General features: G+C 44.3%; 1 protein-coding gene across 1 annotated transcript in view; it reads right to left on the reverse strand.

The window, feature by feature from the left end:
• Positions 1–1,501: 1,501 nt before the first annotated feature.
• Positions 1,502–17,880, reverse strand: part of sav (scaffold protein salvador) — a 32,133-nt gene continuing 15,754 nt past the window's right edge. Inside the window, exons 7-11 of the mRNA XM_075699391.1 lie at positions 17,494–17,718; positions 11,813–11,967; positions 11,299–11,360; positions 7,040–7,216; positions 1,502–5,088 (exon numbers count right to left, since the gene is read on the reverse strand). Of these exons, the coding sequence (XP_075555506.1) occupies positions 5,017–5,088; positions 7,040–7,216; positions 11,299–11,360; positions 11,813–11,967; positions 17,494–17,718 (691 nt within the window). The 3' untranslated portion in view covers positions 1,502–5,016. The remainder of the gene's footprint in view (positions 5,089–7,039; positions 7,217–11,298; positions 11,361–11,812; positions 11,968–17,493; positions 17,719–17,880) is intronic.

The following is a 17,880-nucleotide window of genomic DNA, read 5'->3' on the forward strand; positions in this document are numbered from 1 at the left end:
TTATTAACTGCCTCAGCAAATATACACAGTAACAGCAGAAAGAATTGCACTGATCCAAATGCCCTTCTCGATTGATAACAGCTATTCGCCAATAGCAGCTGCGTATGGGAATCTGCTATATGACGAAATAAAGCGTCCAGAAAAGCACGCTTCTGTTGAAAAGTGTGTGTTTGAGAAAAAGTTGACCTTGTGCTCCGTTCATGACTGTGAAATTCGGCTGAGATGTTCACAGCAGTGTTTGCTATCTGCAGACCGGTTTATTTTCACCAAGCCTGAGGGGTGGTTCAGGACCCCTTTAAATTGGAATTTTGAGCAACCAAACAGTGTAACACATACGATACATTGGAGATTACACGGTTAAGCGAACTGAATTGAAACTGTGTGGCTATTTTTAGAAGTGCTGTCACGCATGTGCACATCGCCTCCGTAGATTTTCCTTCATTGTCTCAGAAAGCTGTCCGCGAGTGCAGTGCATTCAGAATGCCATTTTAGAAGGAGCCCTTCCAAGAAAAAAAAAATAATAATAAATAAAATAAGGAAAATACTATGCTTATTTGCAGAGTATACACAGGGTGTTTCACGTAACTTGAACCAAGGATATTTAAAAAGTGGTTAACCGCAGCTGACTGAAACCAACAACATATGGTTTGTCGCAATGTGGCACTCTTTAGAGTGTTATTATATTCCACTTAATTAGTTAATTAACCAAGGTCAACTACGCAATTTTTTTAATATTCACTTTAGTGCTAAGTGCGTTTCGTTGCGTTGTAGAGGGGGTTCAGAAACGATAGATGTTCAGGGGCATTTAAAGAAAGCCTGTGAAATATGAAATAAAACCATGTGACTGTGCTCGTGCGCTATTACATTACAGAGCTCTCAATCATGTGTCGAGCCCATCGCTTATCAAGGATGACGGTGCTTCCTTTCCGTATGCCCCCGCCCAAGATTCTGACGCACTGTGAAGCCGATGCCTAGAGCCGTAGCCACTCACTTCGCCATGGTTTACACGCATGGTTCGTTCACACGCAGTGTTGTTGAGACCGCTGCAATGCGATTGCGCATGGCACAGTCATGTGGTTTTATTTCATATTTTGTGGGATTTCTTTAAACGCTGAAAAATGTCACCACGCAGCATGTACACCCGTGAGCACAAGTATACGGACCACAGGATCACCGGAAAAGCAGAATTTCTTGGTAATTAACAGGCACAAACAGATACTGACGAGGACATCCGCAATGCCAAGTTTGAACTGCAGTCTTTAATTTCAAGTTACACTCACAGGCAAAGGAGAAAATCTGTTTTATCTCACAATCCCTGGTCCATATACTTTTGCTCACGGGTGTACGTCGCCACAAAATCAGTCATTTCTGAATCCCCTCTACAACGTAATTAAATGCACTTTGCCCTAAAGTGAATATTAAATATCTTGCATAATTGATCTTAGTTAACTAATTAAGTGGGATATAAAAGATACTCTAAGGAGTGCCACATGACGGCAAGCCACATGCTGTTGGTTTTATTCAGCTGCAGCTAACCACCTTTGTTAAATCCTCGGTTCAAGTTACATGAAACACCCTGTAGACATCCCAATGAAATGCCTACTTATACAACTCTTAAGGCATATTCAACTTTGCAAAAGATTGAACTCTGTTTTTTGATAAATATTCCATGAGCATTTTGTGGTCAACATACTGTTGTCTCAGATGTGCTTTGTGGCACTCTGTACTTAATCTTTGCAAGGCTTAAACGTGTCGCTCTAATATAATACTTCACCCCTTACTTCTAACTGTAGTTCATCTTTAGTCAGATTGTTCTAGTGGGTAGAGAAGAATATTCAGTAGATTCCACTGAAATTTGAAATTATTAGCACAATCTTTGCAAAAAAGAAAAAAAAAAATCAGCACTGCTCTTCAAACTATTTTGCTGTGACAAAATACCAATAGAAAGAAACACAAAAGTAATGCTGCATATATAACAACTAACAATACTCCTATTGACACTGGTCTTTCAGTAGGTTTTTTAACCACGATTATTGTTTCTCAAATGCACAACGCTTTCTTTCTTGAATGCACGCTAATTAATCACATTGCACACAGACAACTACACACACCTTTAACGTGGGAAGCATGAGTAACCCGATAATCTTGCTCCCAAACCATTCCATGTATAAAACACCCGGGGGTCTCCAATAGTCCCGACGCTATCAAAAACATTTTGCACCTACGGAAGCTGTATGCTCGACCGAATACAGTTCATTCTATAGCAAAAATTCTTGTTGTCTACTAAGTTAAACGCTTTCATATTACTCCTTTTTTTTTTTCATCTTCACACAGTGAACTTTCTCAATCATCCAAAACAGCCTCATTTCTTGGCAAAATGAGTGGCTTCCAAAACTGCAAGTTAAAGGAGTACTGACATTTTCTTTCTTTTTTGCATTAACTCAAGGCGCGCACCCTCTAAAGCTCTAGAAAAAATTCTGGCAAGTGAGCGCACCCTATATAATTGACCGTAATATGTACTTGCCTCTATGAACCAGCTTCTGTACCTGCTAGGTGGATGCGTCACGAAGTCGTTATACACTGGGTTGCCGCTTCTGCAATCTATGTGGCACTACACGCGAGTGTAGCTACAAGTAGTGTGTTCAGCACTCTTGTTTACCTTAACGAGCAACGTCATCGCACCTAGCCTTACTATTACATGATGTAAGAAAATTTTGGTCAGTGTCATGATGTTGTGAAAACAATGTCTACGGCGACAAGTTCAGTGATTTGCGACCAACTTGAGTATCAAATTACTTTATGTTACTGTACCTTCGCACGGTCAAACCTAAATTTTATAAAGAACTAAGATGTAACGAATGGATACAAGTCAATTTAGAATCTTTCTTACAAACATTAACATGTAACAAATATATGCTTATAATGAATATTAGATATAACAAAGGTATTTTCATGTGTGCTATGACTTCTTTATAACAATGTTCAACTGTACTTGTCAAGCGTCATCATTTTATGTGCACTTGCATGCGGTAGAAATTCTAGAACTTCTAAAGTGCATGTCAGTGCTCCTTTAATATGTAAGTCATAAATCATCTGCAACAATTTCTTGCAGCAGGTTGTAATTACAATGAACAGAATGCGTGAACCCAAGCTAGACTGAAACTTGGATCTTGCGTGTTCCTACCCTCTCCGTCAGACTCGGCAGTTTCAAAGTCAGGTGACCAGATCAAGCTGTCCATTTCCTTGATTCAGTAGGAAAGCTATTTTTTCACGACTCTGTTGTCACTCCCCTGTTCTTGCTGCAATTGCAAAGGATTGGGTTTATTGACTGAGAGGAATCACTGTCTAAATCCTTAGCTTTTTTTACGACCCATAGTATCCCTTGACAATTACAAGTTTTTTTTTTTCATGATGTAGACATTTTTTTTAAATATGCGCTATGCATCCCACAAAACAGCCATTCACAGAGCTCTTGCATAGCATTCTGTCAAAAAACAAACAAACAACACGCAAGCTTCCAAACAAACAATGCACAAGCTTCAAAACCTTCCAGCATATATATAGCAGCTGGATCAACTTTCTCAGTAACCTAACAGCATGATCCAGAGTTTTAGATACGCTTTTCTTATGAAAAGACAAGCACTGAGAACCATCGCAACACTGCTGTCCCAGAGCGTTTACCATAAAGTGCTCTGTCATCTGGTGCTTGCGGTAGATGAAAGCAATAATACTGAGAAAACTGCAAACATTCTGTTTCTTTCCTTTCGCTAAACTCTGGGATTACCGACGCAGAATGCAATCCAGCAACCAACATTGCAGCGAGTACATCAAAACACATCCACCACATTCAAACGCATTTAAAGGGAAACAGCCGCGGTTGTCATTACTCGGCACAAGCTATTCATCCAAAGACATTACACCTGCACCACACGGGCAAGGTTAATGCCATTTTCTAAAACCCAAGTTAATGCCATTGCACCTGAAGTTGTTACTACAAGTGCATTTTCAATCGCATTAAACGTTGAAGCAATGGCGTGCAGTTATATATGCCAACATTGGGAGAAAACATGCATTCAACCGTTCGATGACCCACTGCAAGGGACTTTAGGCTTTCACGGCATTAAGCATGTGTACTGCACGAATGGCATTAAACAAGGCATTGAGCAGTTAATGCAATTTCTTCTTGCCTGTGTGGCAAAGGTATTAAGAGTTCTAGCTTGTCCCTTCATGGAATACCGGGTTACCAGAGACGTGGACAGCAGTAACGACGCTGGCAGCGGCGTCTTGCGACACACTGTCCAATGATGTGCTGGCAAAGTTTTTGTCTTAAACGAGCGCTCTTGCTGAAGGAAAATAAAAGCCACATGCTGTTGGTTTTATTCAGCTGCGGCTAACCACCTTTGTTAAATCCTCGGTTCAAGTTACATGAAACACCCTGTAGAGATCCCAATGAAATGCCTACTTATACAACTCTTAAGGCATATTCAATTTAACGATTACGCTGCAGCCAATGCTTTACGTCAGTGGCTAGGTAAAATATGGGTGGTCACTAGAATAATAGCTCCGAGTTTCATCTTGCTAAGGTTTGTAGCCCAATCCGTAGAGCGATAAGTAGATCAAGCTGGGAGTTATAGGTGTTAGCTCATAGAATGTAAGTCTGCTAGGCCAATACTGCAATTTAAACATGAGAAGAGCCTCCACGCTTTTGTTTACACAAACATCTATGCTGCAGGACATGCAGCTTGGAAAAAAAAAAATACTGCAGAAAGTATCTACGACGATTGTCCATTTAAGTGAAGAGCTGAACACTTCTAGAGAGCTGTTCACTTTATTAATGAAATGATGTGCTTGAAGGCGTACAAATGCTGCAGTGAGGATGTTTAGGCAGCATTTGTTTTTTCATGCGTAATTTCACTAATAATAGTCGTTAACCAGCACATTTGTAGTGATATAGGTAGACCACACACGTGTCTCAATGAGGTATAGCGTATTACCAAGCCGCGCTACCGCAACTCATTAGCACGAGAGTATGTGCCCCTTGCACCGACGCCTTTGTACTGGCAGTGAAAGTCCAACCACCAGCAGCCTCTAGCCATCACGAAAACAGACAAAAAGGTTAAATAAAGCCATTTGCTTTTGAAAAAAAAAATAGATGGGGCCACGAACAAATCTGCTCACGTCTACATCTCCGATACCCTGGTACTCCGCAAATGGTAATAAGTTTACGGACATGCAGAACTGTCCCGTTTGCTTGATCAAGCCCGCAAGTCGGGCGACACCGGCAGCAACAACAAAACCCAGCACGCACAACACACGCTCGGCATTCCAAGAGAAAGAAAACACTTTTTCACCGCGCAGCCATTAACAAAGAAGAGGCAGCGTTGAGGACGCACGACCAGCGCGGCCCCCAAAGCTGCATACTATCAAGGACAAAGCTGAAGCAGTGGGTAGGGCACAATGACATTTGCGGCACGCAGACGTTCTTGTGACTAGGAGGTGGTGGTGCCGCACCCAAGGTTTTCCTCTCTCCCTCTCTCTCTCTCTCTCTCCACGGAGCAGTCATAACTAGAGAGAAAGATTGAACGAAGGAAGGGACGAACGCAACCATTGGCAAGTGTCACAAAATTCTGCTTAGAATGACAGAAAGCTGAGCTAGTTGGTAAGGATTCATTATGCAAAAAAGAGGTGAGGCGTGCAGACAGGACACACGAGTAGAGAAGTGAACACGAATGCCGTGTTCATGTTCTCTACTCTTCTCTACTCTTGCGTCCTGTCTGCACGCCTCACCTTTTCTTTTGCATACAAATTTCTGTTTGCGTGAAGAAAAAAAAAGACTAAGTTGCTAAGTCCCGCGTAATGCACGCAAGCTCAAACACGGATAACTAAAGCACATATCTGCCAACCTGTGAACATTCAAATTAACGAAAGATCACGTGGATACGACAGCACAGAAGAAGGGAGGGGATAGCACGTATTTAAAGATAATCTTGCTCTGAGCAGTTACCTTCTGTGGCATATGTATGCAATTTATTATAGATGATTTAGCTCCAGACACAGCACATCAGCTGCAGCTAACTGGGAACAACAGACTTGACAAGCAACACAATGCATTCTAGATCTCAGTGATTAGGTTGCAGCTACCTTACTGTTGCCGATTTCGCTTGCCTCGGGAATTTCTCTGTATAAGCTTTCTTGAAGCAGGCACCCTTGTAGTGTTCTTTCACCATCAGAAGACATTTAACAGAGGGTTCGGAGATCGACAAGAGAACAAACCAAATACAAACTTGGCACAACATTCGGAAAATCGTAAAAAAGGCCCAAATTTGTCAATTTAAAGGTAAATTCAGGAGAGTTGGCACGTATGAAAGCATGTGCTTCTTATGACATGCTTTCATGTGCATGTTCAACTGCCACACAGCTTAAAGAAGTTGTGGGTTTGAGAATAGCTTGCGTGGCCTGGGCTGATTGCAGTCAAAGGTTTGAAAACGACAAACAAGAAAACAATTGTGCAGATCATTTCGTGTGTTGCTAGGTATCTGGCCTCATTCGGGGTTGCAACAGAGAAATGTGTCCGAGTAAGTTGAGCATGATGCAAGTGTGTATATGATGACAAAATGAAGCATGTTGATAGCAGCATGATGATGGACATGACGACGATGGCATAAAGATGATGATTGCATGATGATGACTGTGCGATGACAATAACTTGATAACAGCAAGACAATGACGACGTGACAACAGTGGCATGTCGATGACCGCATGATGACCATGTGATGATGGCGATGACATGACAAAGATGGAAATTTTCTCTTCCCCCGTACTAGCGCAGCGCGCTTGATGCTGGAACCTTGTTCACAGTGAACACAACACTAGTTCTGTGCATTAGAAACAAGGCTACTGTGCGGTTACCGAAATACTGTGTTCTAATCTGGTTCGTGATCACACTTTTGATCAACTTGTTTTCCTCATCAACCGTGCGTGCATCCATGTCCTCCGAACGGGTCATGCAATGCCCATTGGGAAAAGGAAGCCCATGTACCTTGGTGGAGGCCTTGCGACCCTTGGCCAGCTCTAGCGCATGGCGCCGCTCGAACTCCTTGGATATGGCCAGGCGCTTTACCTCATAACTCATGACCACCTCCTCCAACTCCTGCCGGTGCAACCGGTTCAGGATGGCCTGGAAGCACTCCAGCTCCGGCAGCCGGAAAAGGTTCCACTGCAGAGGTGATGAAAAGGGGGTTCTGTTTTTTCAGGAACTCCTTATGTCTCGAGGACGACAGCTGAGATTTAGTGCGGTGTGCACAAACCGGGAAAAGACATCAAAGCAACCATGCAATGCCTTTAAAGAAAATTGCAGAATGCTCATGGTATACAATGGTATCATCTCACATATAATTTTTTTCCGACTGGCTGTTTCATCATAATTATGTACTAAACTGTGCTGTCTGTTGCTGAGTGAATGGGGAGCTGGGGCCAGTCAAGCGGCTGAGCGTGCAGCTTTTTTTCCCACCTTCATCACAATTTGCACAATCTTTGTACATTTTTTTGTGCGATATAAATAAATACCAAATACCAAAGTTTCCAACTGCCTTTGTGAGGCCTTTGTGAGGGCAGCGTCCATCATGATCATACCATCGTTTTATAATCAGGCATACACTGTTTTGATATCCGAAGGTGACTGTTTTCCACTGGAATGTCGCTGTTAAATGATTTGTCACTCAGCATAGAACAAGCATGCTGTATTCAAAATTCTTGAATGTCATCATTGATTCCATAACGAAAAAATCCTGTCTAATCTGATTGCGCACATGATGCAAACAGTGTTGCCGATTCTTCAATGTGTGCGAGCACCATTGACTAGTCTGGAACGTACAGTGATACGTGTGTAAATAGCAGAGACAACCCACGAAATCAGGGTTCAACGACCGACAACTGTGCTTGGCGCTATCATAGCGCTTTCAGAGTTACTTATTTTTCTAAGCACAAGTCTGCCCAATAAATAGTTAGGTTTAAGACACAGTTATGGCACTGTCTAGTTCGTTACCATCACTACAAGGCGAGATCGTTCACGTCCACTTCGGAACCTATTCCAGCAATCGCCAATTACCGCTGTCTTGTGTCGGCCAACAACAACCCAAGTCTATAAAAAATTTTAAATCTTATCACCTTATATAATCCTTTGCTGCCTTCAACTGCATTTAACTTCTCTTCCACCCATTTCTTGTCACTAATAGGCCGTCGAGTATCTGTTCTACACACCATGCGAGCTGGTCAACTACTTTTTCCCTTTCAATCTTGCCTACAATCAGTGACTCACTGGCTATTTCCTGTCTTAACATTACAGCTTTTGTTTTTTGTTCCACCACTCATTGCAAGGTCCTCAGCTACTTCTCAAGTTTCTTTGTTACCCTCCAAGTTTTGGCTCCACAGCTAAGTACAGCAGTACCTCGTTGATAAACTTTACAAGGGACGGCACAAGAGAAACGTAACAGCCAGGAAAACCTAACAGTGAGGAAGGCCCCAAACCACCACAGCAATGTCAGAAACAGCTTTGAATGACTGCCAGTACATCTATTAGACACCTCAGTGCTCATACTATGACCGGAGATTACGCATACGCAATTAAGCGATACATACTATGTTCCGTGACAGTGGCCCCTTTGCACTTTTAAAGGGTCACTAAAGCAAAACACTAAATCACTTAGACGGATAAAGCATTGCTTGAAAACTCTGATGTCGCGAATTTCGAAATAATAGGTTGATTATTAGAAGAGAAAATGGAAGTAAAGATTTTAGTTTTTTGATTTCACACCAAATGCTCAATGCCAGTACACCACTGTGATGTACTTTTTTTTGTGTATTTAGACCGCACTGCCTCAGCAGAAGTTCCAGAAATTTGCCGTGTTCAATTTTGGGCTCCTTTAAAACACTACCGCAGAATTCCGAGCAAGCAACCCCCCCCCCCCTCTTTGTCCTTTGCTCAGTGCCCTTATTGCACCGCACCCAGTTCACAAAAAGAAGTTTCCATGGCTTTTTTTTTTTACCGGATTTTTCTTCTTTCTTTTAAAGGTGCGTCTCTGTTACGTCTCTGTTAGTGAAATGGCAACTGGCCACACGCTGTTTGGAGTTTGCGACTGCCATCCGACAGCAGTCTAGCTGGCAAAAGGCGAGATCTGCCTGTCACACATTACAGAGGATTTCGCTGCGGCACAGCGACATGGGCACTCGGTGACAGAGGAGTGGTCGCGGCTATGCTCACCGCCGCTGACCGCTTGCCAGCGATATCGTCGCTAGACATTTTCTGGCTTACTTCGAACCTGTAGGAAACGGCGCTTCGGAACGAACCGCCGATGCTCCCAAGTGGCAATGTTTTGTTACCGTTGTCACCGCTTTACCCTCTCCTTGCAATAATATCACACGAAGAAGAAAACATGCTGATATCTGTGGCACCGGCACCTGCAATGTAAGAACGGCCAAGCCGCAGTTCAACGCCCACCGTCGGCAGCTATGCACTGCAGCTGAGCTCGACTTGTTTTGAGAGCGATGAACAACGCGAACAAATCTTTGGCTTTATAAAGTTCATGTTAAACGAAATTTTAAATCCATGCCCACTGCATTTTTTTTTTTTTCGGGAATATTTTGTCGTCGCCATCTCGAATTTTGGTGCCATTCCCGGATAGCGCCCCTCACACATTTTGCCGGTAATTTCAACTTGCTTGAGGGGGGGGGGGGGGCACTTGCTCGGAATTTTACGGTATGTCTTTACCACTAAAAGAATTAACTGGGCCTTACAAGATGCTGTCAAAATCCTTGATGTCATAGCGAGATGGTGCGGATGCTTCAGGGAGGTGTTGCCACCCGTCTTTTGTGATTGCACTTTTTGTGGCTTACCAAGCATCTTACTGTGGCAAGAGTGGTGTTTCTGATATTGCAGAAGACCAGTTTACTGATACAGAAAAAATAATTTTTCTCATTAGTGTCCCTTTAATGTGCTTCTGTGCATAACACCACTGTACTGCGGCAAAGCAGGCTTCAGGTAACCGACAAACACCGCAATCGCACCTAGACATGCTTATTGGGACTGATGATCGCGTGCTTCCAGCATTTAAGGATGGGGCTACAGGTGGGACCATGGGTGAGGCTCGCCGTATACGTTCATCGCCTCGGTAACAACGTAGAATAGCAAATTTGCCTTTGCACCACTAAATTTTATGTGACCGCTGCATTCAAATACAGCGCATGACGCGGGAACATTGCAGAATGGCAACGTATCAGATGGAAATATAATACATAGCAGTCAATGGGCTTCAGGTTCAGAACCATGAAAATGTGATGTAGCAGCTGGGAAAATGCAACAGCAAGGAATGTATCAACAAGGTCACATTGTATTCTGAAAGTTTGGGCTAAATGGTGCTTTTCTTTATTTGTTATCTGCACCTTGTGCCATCGACAACAACTTCTAGTGACCACAGTTCGCGGTAAAAATTACTACAGGAAACTACGACACTGCGGTTACACTCATTCAGCTAACACATTAATGGTGGATAGTACACAGATTGTTTAATGTTAGTGCTTGTGGCTTGAGACATTTCTTGCGACATTTATTGTGCTTTACCTGTCTAAGCTTTTCAAATGCACGAAGGCAATAAGTCTCTGTGCAAGCATAATCACTGTTGACTGCTGCATTTATAACGCAACAGGCGATGCCTAAAGCATGACGACTGTGGCATGTTCCTGGCTTTGCAAATGCTTCCAGTTCTTGCAGCCTTCGAGAGCCATTCCTCTTGCTCAAAGGGAGCCGTCGCCGGTGTGCGGATTCGGACAGCGTCTATAATTTTGCTGCATGTGATCAACTCACAAAGTCACAAAGAAGTCGTCTGAAGCCAGAAGGATAAAGTTTAACTTCATGTACTACAGATCATTCCTCTCATGCCAAGTGAACCGACATTTATTGCTGCTTCAGTAGATGCTGGTGCCAGAGCTTCCTCTAGCAATTTTTGTAGGAATCTATGTGCTATTCTGAATACCCTCAGCAGGAACAAAAATGCCGCACATCTCAAGCATCCACAATGGTTGCAAAAAGTGAATAGCTTTCTTTGCCAGTTCCAGTCGTTTTCGTGGATGGTCGACAGTCAGGCTCAGCAAAGAAAATATTAATTCGCTTGCTCATTCTGGGCTATTCGCTTACATTGGCAACTACCGTCAGTGCTTTCCAAAAAAAAAATTTTTATGTGTCATCTGCTGGACTTTAAAGAAAGTAAAAAGGTAAAGACAACATGGCAAGTGGCAAGCTCGCACCTTCAGCTTGTGGTCGGACTCCTGAGGTGCCCTTGAGTAGATGTAGAGCCACTTCGGGATCTCTGTTAAAAAACACACAAATAACACAATTTATAGAAATCAACATGAAAATCAACTGTTTTAACCATCAGCTGTCCTCACCAGGGCAAGGACAGGTGAGGGTGAGACCACCTTCACGAAGGTGTGCCCTCACAAGAGTGGTCGTCTCTCCAGAACATCATGCCAGTGCTCGGAACCACTGGCATTCACATTCATTATGGACCACATTTATGTTCATCATGGTGAAACAGTGCAGAGGACGAGTCGGCTGAAACAGAAACACAATGTGCTGGGTTGTATCAGTGCACTGTGTTTTTCCGTTTCACCCATCCCGTCGTCTGCGCCGTTTTGCCACACTCATGCCAATGCCACATGTCTGTCCTGGACACAACGGCAACGCCATGAGCGTGGTTGGCGTGTCCGTATAATTGGCATCACAATAAAATTGGACTGAAAGGTGTCGTCTGCTACTTGCCTTCCGTGAGGTAAGGGTTGGCTGGTACCAGCACGCTGTGCTGGTGGAAGTTCGTGTGCCGGGGAGGTGGCAGGTGGCCCGTGGGGGGCGAGCTGCCGCTCTGTCCGTACTGAGTGGCGCACGGGTGCTCGTACTGTGCCTGCTTGGTGATGTGGCTAAAGAGAGGGAGAAAGAGAGAGACAGGTCAGGACCCGCACTCGCAAAACCTTTCTTGGCTAACTGGCGCCTGCAAATGAGGACTGTTGTGGCATTTGTCTCGTTAACCGTGCCAACCACTGTTGCGAGTGATGTGCTGTTTCACGTTTCACCTGCTTTTGATGAAGTGACCCGAGAAAAAAAGGAGTTGCGTGCAGAAATCAGGGGCTGCCCCTGCAGGACTCATAAGTGCGGTCTGCAATTATCCATCATTGCGGGGACTTCGTTGCTGTCATGCCAGCATTTGTTGCGAGTTGCACACGGGGGTTTCGTACTGCGCCTTTTGTGTGCATGTCTTGTAACTTCCATCTACATTCTGTTGCTGTTGGCCGTTATACAGCAGACTTCTGTTAACTCAATTTTTCTGTTAACTTGATCGTGACCGAAGCTTTTGTCCAGCACCGATTTCTATGGGCCCAAATTTTCATTATTTTGATACGAAAATTGTCCATCACTGGATAATTAGAGCTCACCTGGTCAGAACACACGTGCTTGACCCCTGTATGGTGACCCCAATCGCGAACCTTTTAGCGGCAGTGTTTGTATTGGCATAACTTACAGGACAGTGAATACATTGAACACACGTCAGCTGCTGCTGACATGTGCTCAAAAGTAAGAAACAAAAACGGTACTGACGTAGTAGTTCTGCGGAGACACGCAAGGTGGAGAGAAGTAATGAATAAAGGGAAAGTCAGACATCCACCCGCTCGTAGCAATTGCTACAAAAGGAACCCATACGGATTCCTCAAAGAAAAGGCTCATAGTAGAAGAAAAATGTAGCAATTGCTACGAACGGGTGGATGTCTGATTTTTCCCTTTATTTAAATATGGTACTAGTTCACCATGAATGATTACGATATTTAGCCGTCTGTAACGTGTGCCGTTTTCCCCCCAATAGAAGTGGCTTTTCACTACTGCACCTACGTCCAGCAATACAACTGCACGATGCAATCTGACACCAAACCAAAACCGCATTCGCAACGTTCGCAACTGCCTACCATGAGCGCCAACGTAGACAGCGTCATTGCCATCACAAGATGGCGACAGAAATACAGTGACCTCTACATCGACGAAACTTGCTTAAACGAAAACTCAGGATAAACAGGACAATGATATCAGCTTCGTTTGCCCACCCACAGACACAATGCTAACAAACTTTGGTTAAATGGAACTTTAACCAAAACTTACGCCTACCTCACAGGTGTATGGAACAGGAAATGTTTGACAAATAAGCATGTCAAATGGAGATGCTACAAACAGTGAAGAAAATCCAACCCATTAGGCAGCTGCAGGAATGCAAATCAAAAATGTGTTTCCATCATTAGGGCCTTGCTGGGAAAGTAATGATCTCTGAAGAGGAAGACAGCATCGTGGAACAGGTAGGATCGTACAGACAGGCTGTCACTACTGCTTCGCACAGATCACCAAGAATGAGAGACCTCAGATTATGTCCTTGTTATCTGTTCTGCCGTTACCTTTTCTCTGCCGAAGACCTAGATATTAGGGGTGCATGCGAATAGTGAATAGGAGATGCAGAATATCAAAAGCACAGTTGTCTGCGAAAGGAGATATTGTGTTTTATAAAAACAGCAATAAAGTGTTGTGTGAGATAATGGACATAATTATATATTTTTTGTTTTGCAAAGTTTGCTCGTTTCATGTTTGCCTTTTGCCAGAACTGGAGGCACGAAACATATTTTGTGCTAGAAAATCGAGAGTGCATCAGATTTCTACTTTGTTTAGGAGCTCTAACGTAATTTCTATGTTAGCTTTCCACTCTGAACACATAGAAAGCGGGTGCTCACTTGATTTGGGGGTGTGCTAAAGTCGGGCAATTACAGTAAAACCTTGTTATATTTCGACCCTCGCAAATGAAAAAATAATCTGAATAGTTTGGACTGATCCTTTGGTCCCGACAGGCTTTATGCATTATTTATTGGCATCAAAATGTTGTTAAAAAGTTCCCGAATCGGTTCGGACAAATGCTGTAGACACGTAGGGTGCAGCTACAGTAAATCACTGACACCACAATTTCATCATGAGAAGCCAATAAACATTCACCAAGGACAACATGGGGGAAATTACTTGTACTTACTAAATGAATTAAAGAAATGATAAATTAATGGCAATGAAAGTGGACGTAAGTGCCCAAGAGAGTGGATAGGGAAACAGCGCTGCGGTAGCTCAATTGCTTAGAGCATCGCACGCGTAATGCGAAGACGCGGGATCTTTCCTCACCTACAGCAAGTTGTTTTTTCATCCACTTTCATTGCCATTAATTTATCATTTCTTTAATTCAATTAATAAGTACACGTAATTCCCCCTATGTTGTCCTTGGTGTCCCTGTTGCTTGGCTTCTCATGATAAGATTAATAAAAATCGGGCCCCTCGGTTAACCCCCTTTTCTCCCATTCTTACATAACGAGGGTCTCAAATCCGGCAACACTGATGCCTTCAGGTAGCATGCGCGGGTTTATTGACCAGTTGCCTTCACCCAGAGAGATCACGAAATTGTGACGCCTACGGCAGAAAGGATGTTCCACATCCGCCGCCAAGGTTTGTGAGCAGTGGTGGCACTGGCTAACACTTCCAAGGTTAGTTCTAGTAATAACACGTAAATGCCCAAGAATGCGGATGGGGAAACGATGCCTCGGTAGCTCAATTGGTTAGAGCCCCGCACGTGTAATGCGAAGACTCGGGATTGTTGCCCACCTGCGGCAAGTTTTTTTTTTTTTTCATCCACTTTCATTGCCATTAATTTATCACTTTTTTAATTCAATCAGTAAATACAAGTAATTTTCCCTATGTTGTTCTTGGTGTCTTTGTTTCTTGGCTTCTCATGATACGATTAATAAAAATCGGGCTCCTCGGTTAACCCCCTTCCTTCTCGTTCTCACACCCCAATTTGTGTGAAATCTCATATTAAGAGAGCTACGGACGATTACAGGTTACCCTCCTCCATAGCTATGCATTTTCTCCTCAACTCGTTCGCCTAGTGATCGGGCTAAGCTCCACCTTCACTGGCTCTACATCAAGGATGTCATCTACTTCTGGTTGTCTTGAAGCCAGCCCAGGTGAAGCTTCTCCAAACTTTGCACCGCCTACTGGCAGTCGATCCCAAGCAAGATCTATCGAAACAGCGCGTGCTGCGAGCTTTCCGTCTCAGTGCCGAGCGTGTCCGGTATTTCAGTGACCCTAGGCGAGCTGGGCGTTTTGACAGATGGGTGGAGATGTAGACCAAAGCACCTCCATACTACTATTGCTGTGACGAGGACACTTTAGCGCAGACATATGTGAGTGGCCTGATCGGTCTGCACAGTCCAGCCATCTGGTGGTGTAAAACTAGGCCAGTCAAACAAAGAGCTAATATTGCTCTAACCAAGTGTAAAGCATTTTAAACATTTAGATAAACAATGTGTTCACGATTACACTCCTGCCAAGAAATTACACCGGCAGCAAAGTAGAATACACTCCGTTACTGCTATATTAGTTCTATATTAGTTCAATATCCTCTTCAGCGATAGTGGCAAGCCTCTGTTCGACTCTGTAGTTCTTTGTTTGATTGAGCTCTGTGCCACCAAGTGGTTGCACCGTGCAGACCGTTCACGTCTACACCTCCGCTCATCCCGTGAAATGCAGGCCTAGTACGCTTGTGCTTGAGTTTACTTGATTACCGGACACGCGAAACACTATGGTGGTAAGGATCCTCCGGACTAAAGTCACAGACGCAAGCGCGCAAATCCCGGTGCCAATCGGATACCGACAGTCCGATGCGCTGCAGCCACTCCGCTCGTTTGCTGCCTTGCAGAGGGACACGATGTCACAGCTTAACAAATTGCCTGTTGTTACGTTTGCAGCCTACAACATAACAAGGGCGAACTATGGTGCTCACGAAAAGAAAGATCGAGACCAACACTGATGCCGAGCTGTCGTCAATGTGGAGCACATTGTAACACAAGCAGACGACACTTGCTGTGTGCCGGAATTATTGAGTGTAGTGATAAGTTGCCCTTGTACATTCTCTTTAAGTTACTTTCTTTTCTTATAGAAACAAATTAACTAACATTCCAACTATTACAAACAACGTTTGTTTGCCATAAAGTTGGAAAAATTATCGATGGCACGTTCTGGGTGGGCAACCGGATAGCTCGCCGCACTGGCGTCATATGGTCACCTCGCATCACCTGGTCAGCGGTGACTGAAAAATCAGACAAGTGGTGTGCTGTGATCGGTAGCAATTCACATTTTTAACGCATTATAATAAATTACACGCTTTACGTGTAGGTGTGTGAATTAATGATCAGAAGCACCTACCCTAACGACTCGGTACGTTTGTACAAAATTGTCAAAATTATTTCAGGGTCCCTTTAATTCAGAGATATTTGGCTGCCCACTGGTTAATACAGACAACATCTGGAGCACAGCAAGTGCGGAATGCTGCAAATGTGCGATGCAAAAGGGCAAAATCGGCCCTAGCAGCCAACTCAAACGAAGTGGTAGGGTCTGCGTCACCAATAGTCATCAGCGTAAACCGTATGGGAACTACAAAAATGACGGATGCTCTGTGTTGATTTGTGCGTTTATGTGTTTACTGCCGCAAATGACACCCTGTTGGCCGCATGTATCTGCAGAACTGCGCAGTCGCCATCCCTGATCGTGTCAATAACGATCGCAATATTGTCTGCAGCCGTAGTGGCAAGCCGTAGTTTCTGCTCAACTCCGTGCACACTTTGGTTGTGTGCCTTCACAGCTGCATAATCACCATGCTTGATCTGTTTTGTCTGTAGTGGTTGGGGCGAGTAGTAGTTCCGTTATGACTCAATGCGCGCTGGCTGCCTGCCTTCAGAACTGCGTGGCTTCCATTCATTATCATGCCAATAGTGATCACGGTTTTGTTTGCGGCAAATGCGGCAAGCAATAGACTCGTTTTTGACACAGTGCAATGCATGTGCGATGTCGGAAAAGATGGCACAAGCTGTTGAAGGTGAAGACCAATTCTACAGCAGGCTGCACGATGGCATCAAACCTGCGACTGCATTGCGATGGAATGATGACCTGTTGCCGACTAGTCCACTGGCAAAAAAGTAATCGGGATGTGCATGCAGAGGTGAAAAGCATGCTGAAGATGCGGGTCTTGTGCTATGGCCAAATGGGCCGCATTGCAAAGGAAGTTGCGAGGAATATTCCTCAGCGCTTACTCATGCTCATTCGTATCCCCAGCCCACGCACACGCTCGCCAACATTCACATTTCACTGGCACCCTCTAATGCTCATAATTGCGTCCACTTGCACTTAACAGCCTTTACGCTCGCCGACTCACATTCGCCAACAGCCACTCACTACTGCCCACTAAAACTCACTGGAACTCATTCCCCTTGACATGTCCAACCCAAGCCGGTGAAATCAGCGTAGAGCGCAGATGAGTCGGCGTAGACGCGAGTCAGTGTGCTGACCTGTGACAGTAACGAAAGGAGTTCAGCTCTCACTTGACATAATAGACACCGTGGTCAGGAGAATCAACACGCTCCCAGCCGGTGGGCAGACCCTCTTTCTCGTAAGGGTGGCTCCAGTGGGTCGTCTTGGTATTGTGGTCTATGTAGTAGCGTCGACCGCGCATCGTGTAGTCCACGGTCCAACCTGGTGGCAGGGGAAGCTCCTCTGCGTTCTTGGCCGCCAGTCGTGGCTGCGAGCCTCCGCCGCTGTTCGGAAACCTGCATGCAGCCCCCCCAAATCCAATCAGATTCTGCGGTTCACGGGACGTTAGAAATCGACAAGCTGCAATGCCAAAAAATAGACAGAGCAGCCTCCATTCAAAACTCTACGTTAGAAATGCGAATGGATGTCTCGCAAAACAATTGATTTTGACAACCCGG

Source organism: Dermacentor variabilis, chromosome 7, assembly GCF_050947875.1.
Source record: "Dermacentor variabilis isolate Ectoservices chromosome 7, ASM5094787v1, whole genome shotgun sequence".
NCBI lineage: Eukaryota > Metazoa > Arthropoda > Arachnida > Ixodida > Ixodidae > Dermacentor > Dermacentor variabilis.